The 16,608-nt window shown below is 44.8% G+C and overlaps 1 protein-coding gene across 1 annotated transcript; it reads left to right on the top strand.

Annotated features, from left to right (window-relative positions):
• The first annotated feature begins 800 nt into the window (after positions 1–800).
• Positions 801–13,314, top strand: LOC137241918 (uncharacterized). The gene is made up of 3 exons (XM_067769272.1): positions 801–993; positions 1,063–2,340; positions 12,970–13,314. The coding sequence occupies exons 1-3, from the start codon at positions 927–929 to the stop codon at positions 12,999–13,001; spliced, it is 1,377 nt and encodes a 458-aa protein (XP_067625373.1). The 5' UTR covers positions 801–926; the 3' UTR covers positions 13,002–13,314.
• The last annotated feature ends 3,294 nt before the right edge of the window (positions 13,315–16,608 follow it).

Here is a 16,608-nt window from a genome sequence, read left to right as displayed (position 1 = left end):
GGAATGCTGGCATTCAATTTTATTTAGAACGCACGTAGGGCATACAGGTAAGGGGCCACCGAAATTTAGGTGCGTCGGTGGCCATGGATTTTGAGGGTGGGACAAGCACCGGGCGTCGCAACAACACCCGCGGCGCCCCAAGTTATATTCGGCCCATTTCCTTTTTGCATTTTAATTTTTCAGCGTTTTTTTTTTGTTTTGAATTTCAGCTTTAGTAACCGGCCGTGTCCGGTTCGGTAATTTTTTTTTGCGTTTGATTTTTTTTTTGAAGTTTAAATTTTTTGAATGTTAACGGTCTGTCCGTGACATCCGGTTCGGCCGGATGTTGTTTTATTTTGAATTTATAAGCGTTTTGAGTCGGTCTCTGCGCTTATGTCAGTTTGTTTTGAATTTGACAGCTGCTCGTTTTGATAGGCATGATATGACCTTTTTTCTGTTTATGGCGCAGGAACAGTAAGGTTGGCAAGGACCCGCCCCAGCCGACAATGACTAGCCACTGTGCACCAACACATCATGCCGACCGCCTTCCTTACTGCTTCCAATGTAAATGCGTTAACCAAACACCTGTTACAAAGAATAAGCAAAATTTAAATAATCTTTGTTTGGTTCGATTGATCGATTAAATCGATTTTTTAAATCGATTTACATGCAAAATTATTTATCTGGCTCAGGATTTTGCCACCGGATGATAGCTAATATATCTTTCATTTTCCCCCTGTGTTTCATTTTCAACGCGCTAGTCGCGACTGAAATTCTGAACTGTTATGTTCCTTTTCGTTTTGTTCCAGAGTAATAGGCAAATTGCTTATAATTTTGGGTTGGCGCGATTCTCCTACGGTTTGTTTTTCAATTAAAATAGAAATATTTATTAGTGTAATTAATGTAGTATTGGAACTATAAAATCATCAAATCATCGCTTGATTGAGATGGAGAGAACACCAAAAATAAAAAAAAAGTTCTCGTTATCATTGGGGCGGCATCAAAAGAGAGATGGTATTGTGCCGCCGCTTACACTATCGCGACAATCAACAAGTTTTTAATTTTATTTTCTTTATTATACAGGATCAACTTTAATTCAACAAGGGAGCGCAGGTCCCAAATTTAAGGAAATTCTAAGTAATTTAGATGATAGTGAAGAATATAGATACAGAAAACAGAAATCACCTTCTATGTCTTCAATTAGTTCCGATGGTGGTGTTGTGTGTACACCGCCCCACAAAAAATTTAGTTTAGACGATAGCGTTGAATATTCACCACGGTTCTGTGATAGCATCAATTCACCCTCTAATTTGCTCTCTCAGACACTTACCTCCAATAGTCCTGAAGTAAGCTGGAAATGGGGCCGACATTCTGTAGATGAGCAAATAGGATCATTTGCCATTACACCCGACTCAGCTTCTGGTGCGGAAAATAATGTTACATCAGCGGGTTCAAGTAAATCAGATGTAAGAAACTCCCTGGGACGTATGCGTGTGGAATCTCATACTCAGCGATTTGCATATGAAAAGCAAAAAGAGGAGCATCGTCGGAAGTTAGAAATAGAAATGCGAAGAGCGGAAAAGCTGCGAGCGGATGAATTGCTAAAGCAACGTTGCGCAAAACTAGAAGAGCAATTGAGAGAAACCCAAAAACGGCGTAAACAGAGTATGGAAAGTAACAACCAATCACCATCAAAATGCCAAAAGGAGACCAACAACAACAACAGCAAAAACTCCGCAGATTCACACAGGGCCGCGGTTGTGGACTTTGCAAAAATTGAAGATATATTTTCGAATGGAAATGATACTTTCGATGATTTTTTCAACGATTCTGCTGCTGATGATATACTTCTTGAAGCTACTCAACAAGTAGAATCGAAAATAGAAGAACTAGCTCAAAAAGCACCGAATGACGTAGTTATTGCAAAAACAAACTCAGCAAAGATGTACAGTAATAATGAAAAAAAGGCGTGTGAGCGTGCAGAAATTCAAAAACGGGTATCTAACTCTGAGCAGCATGAAAAACGCTCCTCGCTCTATATGAAGTTCCTCGAAGATGATTCTCCCGATGATTGGTTTCTTTCACTCGACGATGTTATATTGCAGGCAACACAGCAATCGAAGAAACCTCGCAACTCATTTCAACGACACAATTCCATGCCCACGAATAAAGAAGCGGCATTAGCTACTGGCAGAGCCAGTCCCACCCACACAACGACTGCGATGACATCAAAAATGGCAGGAACAACTTCACGAGGAATCACGCCTAGTACAATTACTACTCAAACAGTTTCAGCACATAAAATTAAACGACACGCTAGTTCGCATGCTTTTAATTCGTCGTCAGGGGCCATCTCTACTTGTAAGTAAAGGGTGTATTAAAATTTGCTTATACTACACTTTCAAATAGCATACAGTTATCACTTTACGTTTTTATACGAAATTTATCTGAGGACAAAATTAAGAAAGTAACTGGGTCATTTCAAAAACCTCTGAATTCGTTTAACGAATTATGGATCCCTTGCGTGATTGTGGCGATGTCACTGGATTTCGTTGATATGAAAAACTACATTGTGTGTCGGCGATGGGTGACACGTTTGTTTATCCGTAAGGTGTTGACGGACTTCGATGAATTTCTTAAAGAGATGGGACTACGTACTATATTCTTGGACCATTTTGGTGCTGCGGCACCCTTATGAGCGTTTCGTGCTGCCTTCAGAATCATTTCGGGACTACATCCAACCATCAGGATCATTTAAGACTATTTCGAAACCATTTCGGGATACTTACAGGATCACGTTAGAATCATTTTGATACTATTTCGAGACCAATTTCAAGATCACTTTGAGATTATTTTACGTATCAGTTTGGGACAGCCTCAGATCCCTGAAATTCTTCCGAATTGGCCTTGAAATGATTCCAACAAAAATCCCGAAGTTTGCCGAATAAAAATCCTACAACTGTTGCAAAGTTAAGGTGTCCCGAATAAGGCTTGAAATGACCCTGAAGTTGTCCCGAACTGGTTTCCACATAATGTTCACGAGCGGTGCCACGAGGGAGTCTCAAAACGGTCTAAGAATATACGATACATTCCATCCCATGGACAAATGTGGCTTAAGTTTCGCTTACTTAACCCCTTGAAAACCATGCCTCATTTTCGATGTGTTCAAGCTGAAACTATAACAATATAATTTGATACAATTCTTTTACACTCGAAAGGCTGATGATAAAACTTAAGGACTGGTACAAAACAGCTTAAAAAATTCTCGGAAAGTGCTAACTGTGTACCTTTTTTTTTATAAGAATGGAAATACATATCTATATCAACGACAGGTAAAGAAATTTCATCATTTTATTCGTTGCCTGTCCGTATGGCCGAAGTTTTCTGGAGAGACCCGACATCAAGTTTTGTACAATTGTGTTCACACCCCTAAGCGCCACTGTTTGCCATATTCTTTTTTACTTCTGCAACCGTTTTTGTTGGTTTCCCTATTCTCAAAAGTTTTGCCTTCTGAGCAGAATATCGCTTAGTTGGCCGCAACGTAGGCACGTTGGGTGGATTCAAAGTTTTTCCTAACATTTTTTTATCTTGGAGAAACTTTTGGGTGACACTAGCGTAATGTTATGGAGCCAAATCAATCCAAAATATAGATTAACCATTATGGCGACGTAATATTGGCAAAATACGTTTTTAAGACTCTTTCACCTAAATTTCTGCGTTATTGGTTCTCATGTTGTTGTTGTTGTAGCGATAAGGACGCTCCCCGAAGGCCTTGGGGAGTGTTATCGATGTTGATGGTCCTCTACCGGATGCAGATCCGGTACGTTCCGGTACCAAGCCCGACCATCCCGGGAACGATTTGGTATGACCATCTCGCCTTCTTCTAGGCTATCCCAGCCTCCCACCCTTTAGATCCATGAGGAGTTCGGGGTCGCCAGAGCCTCTGCTGTTAATGAAATGACCCTGAAGTTCTCCCGAAATGGTTTCCATATAATGTTGTTGTAGCAATGTTTCGCCCCACCTAATAGCTGCGACCGATCACAAATTGTCATCAATATCCTCTAACAGGAGTCCAAGGGAATTTGCTGTTTCGACAGGGGTGGACCATAATGAAAGGGGTGTTAGAGGCGTTGGTTCCACATTACAATTAAACAGATGGTTGGTGTCATGTGGGGACATTTGTATGTCGGGGTTGATTCTGGATATGTAAGAGTTTAACCTGTTACAGTATCCAGAACGAAGTTGAGCCAGAGTGACTCGCGCTTCCCTGGGGAGTATGCGTTCCTCTTCCGCAAGTTTTGGGTACTGTTCCCCGAGTACTGGATTCACCGGGCAATTCCCGGCATAAAGGTCCGACGCCTGTTTGTGGAGTTCACCAAAGGCTTGCTTGTGTTTTTTTGCTTCATATGGCTGAGTTCTCAGGTGCCGTATTTCCCAAAAATGCTTATGGAGATGACTCCTTAAGTCCCTAGGCGGTGCTGGCTCATCAATCAGATGTCTGTTGGGATGCCCAGTTTCTGGGTATTCAACAGGAACTGTTTGGTTAGCATCTCATTTCTCTCCCTGATGGGGAGTATTCTCGCCTCATTATGTAGATGGTGTTCTGGGAACATAAGAAGACAGCCCGTGGCGGTTCTGAGCGCAGTATTTTGGCAGGCCTGTAGCTTCTTCCAGTGGGTAGTTTTTAGGCTTGGGGACCATATAGGGGGGTGTAGCACGCAAACGGCTGGCCAATTGCTTTGTATGTGGTAATGAGCGTTTCTTTGTCTTTTCCCCAAGTAATGCCAGCAAGGGATTTGAGGATTTTAAACGGCCCTGGATTTTCGGAACAATTGCGGCTGCGTGCTCACCAAAATGTAGATCCTGATCAAACGTCACACCCAAGATTTTGGGGTGTAGGAAAGTCGGTAGCGGAGTGCCATCGACGTGGATGTTCAAAATGGTTGACATTTGGGACGTCCAGGTTGTAAATAGGGTCGCGGATGATTTAGTCGGTGATAATGCCAGGTTTTGCGAGGCGAAAAAACTGGAGAGATCAGGGAGGTAGCCGTTTATTTTGTTGCAAAGCTCATCGATCTTTGGGCCCGGGCCTGTGGGCATTATTGTGCAGTCATCGGCGTAAGAAACGATAGTAACTCCTTCTGGTGGCGAAGGAAGTTTTGATATGTAAAAATTAAACAAAAGTGGGGATAGGACACCACCCTGAGTACCCCTTGTTTAATTCTTCTTGGCTTTGATATTTCGTTCCTGAATTGATTCAAACCGCAATTTATCTGGGTGCTAATGACATTTAGCGCGGAGGTAGTGCTATGGAGTTTTCTGAAGCCATGCTGATGAGTGGCTAGCTGCAAATGTGCTTGAAAATAAGGGAGCAAAATGGCTTCAAGCGTCTTTGCCACTGGCGATAGGAGAGATATCGGACGATATGACTCACCTACGTTAGCTGGTTTCCCAGGCTATAGTAGCGGGACCACCTTGGCCATTTTCCATTTCTCGGGTATGACAAAGGTGGAAAGAGACAGGTTGAAGACATGCGCCAAATATTTGAAACCCTCTTTCCCTAGGTTTTTAAGCATCGGCATGGCTATGCCGTCTGGGCCCACTGCTTTGGATGGTTTAGCGCGACCAATGGCGTCCTCAACCTCTCTAGCGGTGATGGTAATTGGTGACGCGCTGAGTTTGTGTTTATGTGCGTGTCTATTGGCTCTCCGTCTATCTTTGTCGACCGTAGGATGCATTATATATTGTCGGCAGAAAGCGCTCGCGCATTTTTTCGCATCCGACAGCACCTTATCGCCAAAGGCGATGGAAACTTTGTCTTTGTGCTTAGTCGGATTCGATAGGGACTTTACGGTGGACCAAAGTTTTCCTACACCGGTAGAGAGGTTACAACCTCTTAGGTGCTCTTCCCATTTCGCCCGCTTGTGTTCGTCCACAAGCAATCTGATGCGTTGGTTTATATCCCTTATTTGGGGGTCGCCTGGATCAAGCTGTCTTATAAGGTCGCGTTCCCTCGCTAAGCTCGCGGCCTCCGCCGGGAAGTGGGGCCGGATTTCGGGAATTCTCCCGGCGGGAATGAAATGTGCCGAGGCGGATTCAATGACCTTACGGAAGGCACGCTCCCCTTGGCGGGCATCAGTCGGGATAGGGAGGGCAGCAAAGCTGCTGTCTGTTGCAGATTTATATTCTTCCCACTTTCCTTTTTTGAAGTTTATGAAAGTGCGTTTTCGGTGACGATGAAGTCGGCGGTACGCTCGAACGAAATAAGTATGGGCAGGTGGTCGGATGCCAATGTTACCATCGGCTGCCAGTTGATGCAGTTTACGAGTTCTGCGCTCACGATTGAGATATCTGGCGAGCTATGACAGCTTCCTACCATACGTGTGGGGGCGTCTCCGTTTATTGTGCAGAACGTCGTTTCGTCTATTTGATCCGCCAACATCTCACCCCTACTGTCCGCCCGCAAGTTTGAATGCCATAGGTCGTGATGGGCATTGAAATCGCCCAAGATAATGCGATTGTTGCCAGTGAGTAAGGCCTCGATATTAGGGCGGTATCCACTGGGGCAACAGGTGACAGGAGGGATGTAGATGTTGATGATTTCTAGATTTGCATCGCTTGACCGGACAGATAGGCCTTGACGTTCTAAGACATTGTCACTGCGGTCGATGCCAGGATCAAATATATGATATTGCACAGAGTGGTGTATAATAAACGCGAGGCCGCCTCCATTTCCGCTCTCGCGGTCTTTCCTGTGGACATTATAACCAGAGCAGGTCTGCAATGCAGATCTTGCTGTGAGTTTAGTCTCTTGAATCGCAGCAATGCGGATGTTGTGCCGCTTCATGAAATCGACTATCTCCGTAATCTTCCCAGTTAGTCCATTACAGTTGAACTGCAGAATTCTGAAGTGCATGAGGGGTGACGCCGCCACTCTAGGGGTAAGTGAGGGGTGACTACGCCTAGGTTGTGGAAGGCCAGGACGCAATTGCTGTTGTGGCCTTGGGACTGGGCGCCCTTGGGCAAGCATTGGGGTACCCGGATGATTTGGGTTTGCGACCTGGCAACATGGCGCGATGAAACCCGTCGAGGGGTTGCCGTCGCGGAGACCAGAACATCTAGGAAAGTGGCACCACCCAAGGCAGGAGCTGCATTGAGCGGATGTCGCAAACCTATATATTCTGTGCTGGCAGACGGTGCAAACGGAGGCAGGGACTAAGAGTCTGTTTTCCTGACCTGCACGATTGCTGCCTGAAAAGAGGGGGGGAGAAGACGGGGGCAGGGGCTGATGCTCAGCATTGCTACTCTACTACGAAGGTAGTAGTTATGAGTGGTATCAGCTGTTTGAGTTGTTGGCGCCGTGGGGCGCGAGCAGCAGCGGGTACTTGTTGTGGCTTGCGGAGCAGCGGGGCTGCTGGAAGGTAGTGGGGGGCGCTAAGGCGTAGACTACGGGACGCCCTTGGGCGTGAACAGCAAGGAGCCACAAAAGATTTATAAAAGTTACGTGGACGTCGGGTTTTGGGATCAAGCCCAGAACAACCTGTCCGATGCAACCATCCCTTGCACGAGACACACTGAACAGAGTATGACCGTCCTAAAAAGATTCTTTTCCGGCATATGCAGCAAAAGCATTTCTCAGGACCGGGGTCAGGAGACGGACCCGGATTGGGTTCGATGCCTTCCCGGAGTAAGAGAATATGGAGCAGTCCTGCTACAAGGAGCTGCTGGGAGGATGACAATTTGTGGGAGGGACGAAACAAATTAGATGGGGTCACACTGAAATGACAGTCCTTGGTCGGGAAAAACCCCGAGTCGCTCCGGTACATAGAACCGACTGCCTTGGGAAGCGTTATATTATGATATTATTATATAGTAAAAACCTATGACCTGGGTTCACGTCGCTTCCCAAGGCAGTCGGTTCTATGTACCGGAGCGACTCGGGATTTTTCCCGACCAAGGACTGTCATTTCAGTGTAACCCCATTTAATTTGTTTCGTCCCTCCCACAAATTGTCATCCTCCCAGCAGCTCCTTGCAGCAGGACTGCTCCATATTCTCTTGCTCCGGGAAGGTATCGAATCCAATCCGGGTCCGTCTCCTGACCCCGGTCCTCAGAAATGGTTTTGCTGCATCTGCCGGAAAAGAATCTTTTTAGGACGGTCATACTCTGTTCAGTGTGTCTCGTGTAAGGGATGGGTGCATCGGACAGGTTGTTCTGGGCTTGATCCCAAAACCCGACGTCCACGTAACTTTTATAAATCTTTTGTGGCTCCTTGCTGTTCACGCCCAAGGGCGCCTCGTAGTCTACGTCTAAGCGCCCCCCCATTACCTTCCAGCAGCCCCGCTGCTCAGCAAGCCACAACAAGTACCCGCTGCTGCTCGCCCCTTACGGCGCCAACAACTCAAACAGCTGCTACCACTCATAACTACAATCTTCGTAGTAGAGTCGGAAGCAATGCTGAGCAACAGCCCCTGCCCCCGTCTTCTCCCCCCCTCTTTTCCGGCAGCAATCGTGTAGGTCAGGGAACCAGACTCTTAGTCCCTACCTCCGTTTGCACCGTTTGCCAGCACAGAATATATATGTTTGCGACATCCGCCCAATGCAGCTCCTGCCTTGGGTGGTGCCACTTTCCTAGATGTTCTGGTCTCCGCGACGGCAACCCCTCGACGGGTTTCATCGCGCCATGTTGCCAGGTCGCAAACCCAAATCATGCGGGTACCCCAATGCTTGCCCAAGGACGCCCAGTCCCAGGGCCACAACAGCAATTGCGTCCTGGCCTTCCTCAACCCAGGCGTAGTCACCCGTCACTTACCCCCAGAGTGGCGACGTCTCCCCTCATGCACTTCAGAATTCTGCAGTTAAACTGTAATGGACTAACAGGGAAGATTACGGAGATAGTCAATTTCATGAAGCGGCACAACATCCGCATTGCTGCGATTCAAGAGACTAAACTCACAGCACGATCTGCATTGCAGACCTGCTCTGGGTATAATGTCCACAGAAAAGATCGCGAGAGCGGAAATGGAGGCGGCCTCGCGTTTATAATACACCACTCTGTGCAATATCACATATTTGATCCTGGCATCGACCGCAGGGACAACGTCTTAGAACGTCAAGCCCTATCTGTCCGGTCAGGCGATGCAAACCTAGAAATCATCAACATCTACATCCCCCCTGCCACATGTTGCCCCGGTGGATACCGCCCTAATATCAGAGCCTTACTCACTGGAAACAATCGCATTATTTTAGGCGACTTCAATGCCCATCATGATCTATGGCATTCAAATTTGCGGGCGGACAGTAGGGGCGAGATGTTGGCGGATCAAATAGAAGAAACGACGTTCTGCACAATAAACGGAGACGCCCCCACACGTATGGTAGGAAGCTGTCACAGTTCGCCAGATATCTCAATCGTGAGCGCAGAACTCGTAAACTGCGTCAACTGGCAGCCGATGGTATCATTGGCATCCGACCACCTGCCTATACTTGTTTCGCTCGAGCGTACCGCCGACTTCATCGTCACCGAAAAACGCACTTTCATAAACTTTAAAAAAGGAAAGTGGGAAGAATATAAATCCTTTACAGACAACCTCTTTGCTGCCCTCCCTATCCCGACTGATGCCCGCCAAGGGGAGCGTGCCTTCCGCAAGGTCATTGAATCCGCCTCGGCACGTTTCATTCCCGCCGGGAGAATTCCCGAAATCCGGCCCCACTTCCCGGCGGAGGCCGCAAACTTAGCGAGAGAACGTGACCTTATAAGGCAGCTTGATCCAGGCGACCCCCAAATAAGGGATATAAACCAACGCATCAGATTGCTTGTGGATGAACACAAGCGGGCGAAATGGGAGGAGCACCTAAGAGGTTGTAACCTCTCTACCGGTGTGGGTAAACTTTGGTCCACCGTAAAGTCCCTATCGAATCCGACTAAGCACAAAGACAAAGTTTCCAAGCTCCTCATGGAACTTGGGGGTGGGGAGGGAGGGATGGCCTGAAGGTTTAATGTGGCAATATAAATCGTTCCCGAGATGGTCGGGCCAGCACCTTAATGGTGCTGTGTTACCGGAGCGTATCGGATCTGTATCCGACAAAGGACCATCACATCGATAACACTCCCCAAAGCCTTCGGGGAGTAACCTAATCGCTACAACAACAACAACAACAACAACAAAGTTTCCATCGCCTTTGGCGACAAAGTGCTGTCGGATGCGAAAAAATGCGCGAGCGCTTTCTGCCGACAATATATAATGCATTCTACGGTCGACAAAGTTAGACGGAGGGCCAACAGACACGCACATAAACACAAATTCAGCGCGTCACCAATCACCATCACCGCTAAAGAGGTTGAGGACGCCATTGGTCGTGCTAAACCATCCAAAGCAGTGGGCCCAGACGGCATAGCCATGCCGATGCTTAAAAGCCTAGGGAAAGAGGGTTTCAAATATTTAGCGCAGGTCTTCAACCTGTCTCTTTCCACCTTTGTCATACCCGAGAAATGGAGAATGGCCAAGGTGGTCCCGCTACTAAAGCCTGGTAAACCAGCTAACATAGGAGAGTCGTATCGCCCGATATCTCTCCTATCGCCAGTAGCAAAGACGCTCGAAGCCATTTTGCTCCCTTATTTCCAAGCAAATTTGCAACTAGCCTCCCATCAGCATGGCTTCAGAAAACTCCATAGCACTACCTCCGCGCTAAATGCCATCAGCACCCAGATAAATTGCGGTTTAAATCAAAACCCCCACCAGAGAACAGTACTCGTAGCGCTAGACCTATCAAAAGCTTTTGATACGGTCAACCATGGCTCGTTACTGCAAGACCTGGAAGGGTCTACCCTTCCCCCATGTCTTAAAAGGTGGACCGCAAATTATCTGGGTGGTCGGCAGGCATCGGTGCTATTTAGAAACGAAACATCAAAGCCAAGGAGAATTAAACAAGGTCCTATCCCCACTTTTGTTTAATTTCTACATATCTAAGCTACCTTCACCACCGGAAGGAGTCACAATCGTTTCCTACGCCGATGACTGCACAGTAATGGCCACAGGCCCAGGCCCACAGATCGATGAGCTATGCAATAAAATAAACGGCTACCTCCCTGATCTCTCCAGTTTTTTCGCCTCGCGAAACCTGGCATTATCACCGACTAAATCTTCCGCGACCTTATTTACAACATGGACGTCCCAAATGTCGACCATTTTGAACATCCACGTCGATGGCTCTACGCTACCGACTGTCCTACACCCCAAAATCTTGGGTGTGACGTTTGATCAGGATCTACATTTTGGTGAGCATGCAGCCGCAATTGTTCCGAGAATTCAGAGCCGTAAGAAAATCCTCAAATCCCTTGCTGGCAGTACCTGGGGAAAGATAAAGAAACGCTCATGACTACATACAAAGCAATTAGCCAGCCGATTACGTGCTACGCGTCACCCATATGGTCGCCAAGCCTAAAAATTACCCACTTGAAGAAGCTACAGGCCTGCCAAAATACTGCTCTCAGAATTGCCACGGGCTGTCTTCTTATGTCCCCAGAACACCATCTACATAATGAGGCGAGAATACTCCCCATCAGGGAAAGAAACGAGATGCTGACCAAACAGTTCCTGTTGAATACCCAGAAACCTGGGCATCCCAACAGACATCTGATTGACGAGCCAGCACCGCCTAGGGGCTTAAGGAGTCATCTCCGTAAGCATTTTGAGGAAATACGGCATCTGAGAACACAGCCGTATGAAGCGAAAAAACACAAGCAGGTCCTTGGTGAACTCCACAAACAGGCGTCGGACCTTTATGCCGGGAATTGCCCGGTGAACCCAGTACTCAAAGTAAAGTATCCAAAACTTGCGGAAGAGGAACGCATACTCCCCAGGGAAACGCGTGTCACTCTGGCTCAACTTCGTTCTGGATACTGTAACAGGTTAAACTCTTACCTATCCAGAATCAACCCCGACATACAAAATGTATGCCCCGCTTGCAATGTGTCCCCACATGACACCAACCATCTCTTTAATTGTAATGTGGAACCAACGCCTCTAACACCCCTTTCCCTATGGTCCACCCCTGTTGAAACAGCAAGTTTCCTTGGACTCCCGTTAGAGGATATTGGTGACAGTTTGTGATCGGTCGCGTCTGTTAGGTGGGGCGAAGCACTGCTACAACAACAACAACAACAACCTGGGTTCACGTCCCGGGAAGAGCAACATCAAAATATTTTAGATAACATTTTTCTAAGCGGGGTAGCCAATCGGCAATGGTTTGCAAGTACTCCGAGCCCGTCCTAAACCTCTTACGAGGTATGTGTATAGCGCCCGGTGTTAATTGTGTTTTTTTTAACAAATATAGCAGCAATAATTGTTTGAAATTGTATCAGCTGTTTGTTAAATAATTTCAAAACTATCTTCTGTTGTTGTTGTATTATCTTCTCAAAACTATTTACGGATTGTTTTCGGGATAGTTTTGGGGCTATTTCGGGATAACTTCTGCACTATCTCGGGATCGTGCCGAAATATTTTCATGATACTTCAGGACAAAATTGATTTCGTGAGTGTTTTAACGTTCCTTGAGGAACTGTTTTGTGATGATACAATTTTCGAGAGATTGTTTCCTTCAACCTAGGAACGAACTTTTTTCAATAGGAGTCTAATCGACTTAGTCTAATAGTATTTGGATGTGGGTTCCGGAAATTCGCTAGTTAAACTTTAGTTTAGGTGTTATTTCTTACATATACTATTCAAAACCAAGCTGAACTTTGAAAGTGATATGTTTATTAGAAAAAATGTACTTTATTAACACGCTCTTGCGGTATACGCACCAGTAACCGTATTTTCAGGTGGTACGGATATGTGTGCGTGTAATTGGTTGACTTTAATAAAACAATGTGCGTTATAATATCCGCCTTCGGTTTCACTTATAATCAAAAACTTTTCCCGTAACTATAGTTATTATAATAATTGAAGTATCTAACACATTTTATATATATTTTTTATTTCATCATAGCTCGCGATCGTCAGGTGTATAGTCGGAAGTAGGCTCTTACATGACAAAACACAGGAAGACATAAATGCCGGATGCTGACAGTCATTCCAAACACACATCAAATTACATATATTTACTCATAGATTTAAGCCTTACGATAAGAAAAGAAAACATACTATAGATATCTTTCCAATATTCTATGTTATGCCTTTTTCATTTTTATGTGAAATATTTTATAATAACTAGAAAAAAAAGTTTAAAAATAGTGTGCCAATGTGATACAAGAACGGATGTAAAAACGATAATTTTCGTTAATATTAGTGTAACAGAATAAAAACAGAATTCCAAATTGTGTATAAAACTGAATCGTTTTTAAAATACACATAAATTACTGCTAAGACGGCATCGCTAAATATTTTAAAACTAAGATTTTTTTCATTTGAGTAAGCCGTCAAAATGTGTTAAAAATAGAGATTACGATTTCTTCTCGAGCACAAGTGAGTATTCCGAGACCCGAAAAATCGAGAACTCGGCTTCTCGCGCGATTTTAATATCTCGAAATACTCACAAAACTCGCGAGCTTCTCAACATTTAACTTAGTCGCTGTTTTGACAGTTTAACACTCTGTTTTTTTCTTTATTGGTTTTTGTTGATTAAATTGCCTTTCCAACGATACTTCACTCAAAACATATTTATATACATATGTAATTTGGTTTATAATATTTTAATTTTTTATCGAGAAAACGAGAACTTGGCTTCTCGCGAGATTCTCGAATCTCGAAGTACTCGTACTGCTCGCGATCTTCTCGACATTAAATTAAGTTGCCGCAATGGCAGTACTCTACACATTTCGCCGTTTTTCAGTTCTGGTATTGTGGAAATTTTCTGCCATTGCTCCAGAATAAATCGTAAGCTCTATATAAAACAGCCAATCCGTCGATTAAATAATTTCGAGAAGCTCGCGACGTTTACGAGTATTTCGAGATTCGAGAATATGGCGGGAAGGTGAGTCTCGCGAGAAATCGTAAGCTCTAGTTAAAAATAATAAAAATAAGTATTATTTATCTTTCTAGTTTAATTCAATTTATTTTCTCATAGTTCTGCAGCCAACAAAAATTCAAAAAAAATTGTTTTTGTTTTATCTATTAATAAAGGATTCCAGGTTCGAATTCGAATGTCAAAAATATCGGCGTGGCGCCGGCGGCCCAAATGTCAGATATCGTCGAAAGCGGTATCAACGGATGCGTATCACTGGCAGTTATTAGAACCCAATTGTAAAATTTAACTCTCTCTAATTGTTGGAAAATTATTTATAAAAACAAGGGCTTTCGATGTCAGCTTAACACGGATTTTGCATCACCGAATTCACCTAGTTATTAAAACAAAACACTAAAAGAAAAGTTATATAAAAAATTTAAATGCTCTTGCATAATTTTTTCAAAAAAATTAATAAGGAACATTGAATTTATATAAAATGACAAAAGCCGGAATGTTTTCAAATTGTCCTCAAGTTGTTAAAAAAAAGCAAATTACCCGAAAAAGGTGCCGTGTTTTTCAAAAATTCTTTATCCCGATTGGCTAAAAGAATAAGCGATGCAAAATCCTTTAGTAGGTTGTAGGGGTTTAAACACTCCTTTGACATTATTTTCATACTTAAGTTGAAGAAATATGTACGCATGAGAAGGGTGTGAAAAATCACTTGGGCTCATATTCAAACATCTGTTGTTTATTTTCGAAACTATAAAATAGCTTCTGAAATGTTAATTTTGATTTTCACACTTCATCCTTCAACACCCAAGCCTCCCGATTTGACATTTACTAAAGTTGGCGGCCCTATCCCAAACTGTTGTTTTTGTTGTTGTCGGAACCCATACCAGATGCAGAGTAAACTGTTCAGCCATCACGTTAAGTGATCTGCGACAGCCTACTACAGTTTCAGAATGGGGTGTACAGAGTCAAGGGCTTCAGCGCTGCTTGGCTGTCTGAGAAAATATAAACGTGCTTCTGAGGGACTGCCATCTGCCAAAGGCAGTGAACAGCGTCTTGTATGGCCACAAGCGCGGCCTGAACTACGCTACAGTGATCCGGAAGGCGAAAAGATCTTTGTATGTCCAATCGTTCCGAGTAGACACCCCCTCTTACCAACTTTTCCCTCTCAGGGATTAATATTTCGTATCCCTTGTTAAAATTGGTATTTGGTATGCAGGATTTGTCAAGAATTTCAGTATGGTTGCAGTGAGACCATGTGGTCAGTTTCCTCAGCGTAATAGTTGCACATGCTGCATATTTTATGCCTACTATATTTATGGGTAGTAGGTTCAGTATTACATTCATAGCCTGTGTTGGCGTAGTGCGGATGGCTGCGCTTATACATAATAGTGCAGATCCTTGCACCTTTTGCAGAGCAAGAACCGTCGAGGATTTATTCAGGGCGGGCCACCATACCGCCACCCCGTATAGCAATATTGACCTAACTATGGGCGTGTATATCCAATGCACTCTCATAGGGGACATACCCCATTTCCGTCCAATTGCCCCTTTACATGTGTAGAGGGCAATCGTGGCCTTGCGGACACGTTTCGTGGTGTTTTGTGTCCAGTTCAATTTCTTACCAAGTGTGAGCCCTAGATAGTTGGCAGACTCACTTATCTTAAGCACTGTGTTTGCCAGCACCGGAGTTGAGAGAGGTGGTATCTTATATTTCCTCGTAATGAGCACCAGCTCCGTTTTATTTGGGTAAACGCGAAGACCATTATCAGCGGCCCATGCTTCGACCCTTCTTAATTCCAACTGCATCATATTTCAGAGAGTTTGTGAAAAATTCCCACTTATCAGCATATGCTATGACTTACAGTCCCTATCCTCCTCCATGTCCCTTGGCAGCTGATTCACCGCCATGACCCACATCAGAGGGGAGTTCCCCTACTGACGAACCTGCTCACCGACAACCCTGCAAGGTCTGCCTGTACTACCCTGCATAGCAGCAATTGGTGCACAAGCTCTACCAGCTGAGATTCGATGCCCAGATCAGTACCTTAATGATTGAGTCGGGCTTGATGTTGTTGAACGCTCATTCTATATCTAGGAAAGCTGCCAGGCAGTATTCCTTGAAGGAGAACGATCTCTCTATGCACGATATAATTTCGTGTAATGTCATTTACATTGATTTTCGCTTCATATGAGCGTTTTGTGCTTCAGAGAGTTGGTCGTTCACTGCCTCCCTGATATATGTCTCCATCAAAATTTAGTTGAAACGAAGATAGACTGATGGGTCTAAAGTCGTTTTCTTTCGCGATGCACGCTTTGCCTGCCTTGGGAATAAATACCACTTTAGATCTTTTCCATATACGTGGGTTGTGGTTAACTGCCACAACACCTCCTATTATAGCGTATAGCCAGATTGCGCTGCATTCCAGTGATTGTTGCAGTTGTATAGGTGTAACTCCGCCCGGCTCTGGAGTTTTAAATGGTGCAAAAGATTGAATGGCCCAAGATATTTTATCTCATGTAACTAGTTTGTGCAGTATAGGTTGCACTATTACTTGTGCCGAGCTTTGTGGATCCCCTGGTTCGTTCCTGGTTGCACCTGGAAGATGTGTGTTCAGCAGTAGGCCCAGGGTTTCCTCCCCAGTTTCGGTCCATGAACCATCAGGCCTTTGC

The sequence above is a fragment of the Eurosta solidaginis genome, chromosome 1, assembly GCF_040869045.1.
Source record: "Eurosta solidaginis isolate ZX-2024a chromosome 1, ASM4086904v1, whole genome shotgun sequence".
Classification (NCBI taxonomy): domain Eukaryota; kingdom Metazoa; phylum Arthropoda; class Insecta; order Diptera; family Tephritidae; genus Eurosta; species Eurosta solidaginis.
The sequence above is the reverse complement of the archived record's forward strand: the minus strand, read 5'-3'. Positions and strand labels throughout refer to the sequence as shown.

Bases quoted from the DNA above. Each gene is read 5' to 3' on its own strand.
- LOC137241918 (XM_067769272.1), top strand. From the start codon at position 927: ATGGAGAGAACACCAAAAATAAAAAAAAAGTTCTCGTTATCATTGGGG. The intron at 994-1,062 runs GTATTGTGCCGC...TTTATTATACAG, and splicing joins GCGGCATCAAAAGAGAGATG to GATCAACTTTAATTCAACAA. The intron at 2,341-12,969 runs GTAAGTAAAGGG...ATTTCATCATAG, and splicing joins GTCAGGGGCCATCTCTACTT to CTCGCGATCGTCAGGTGTAT.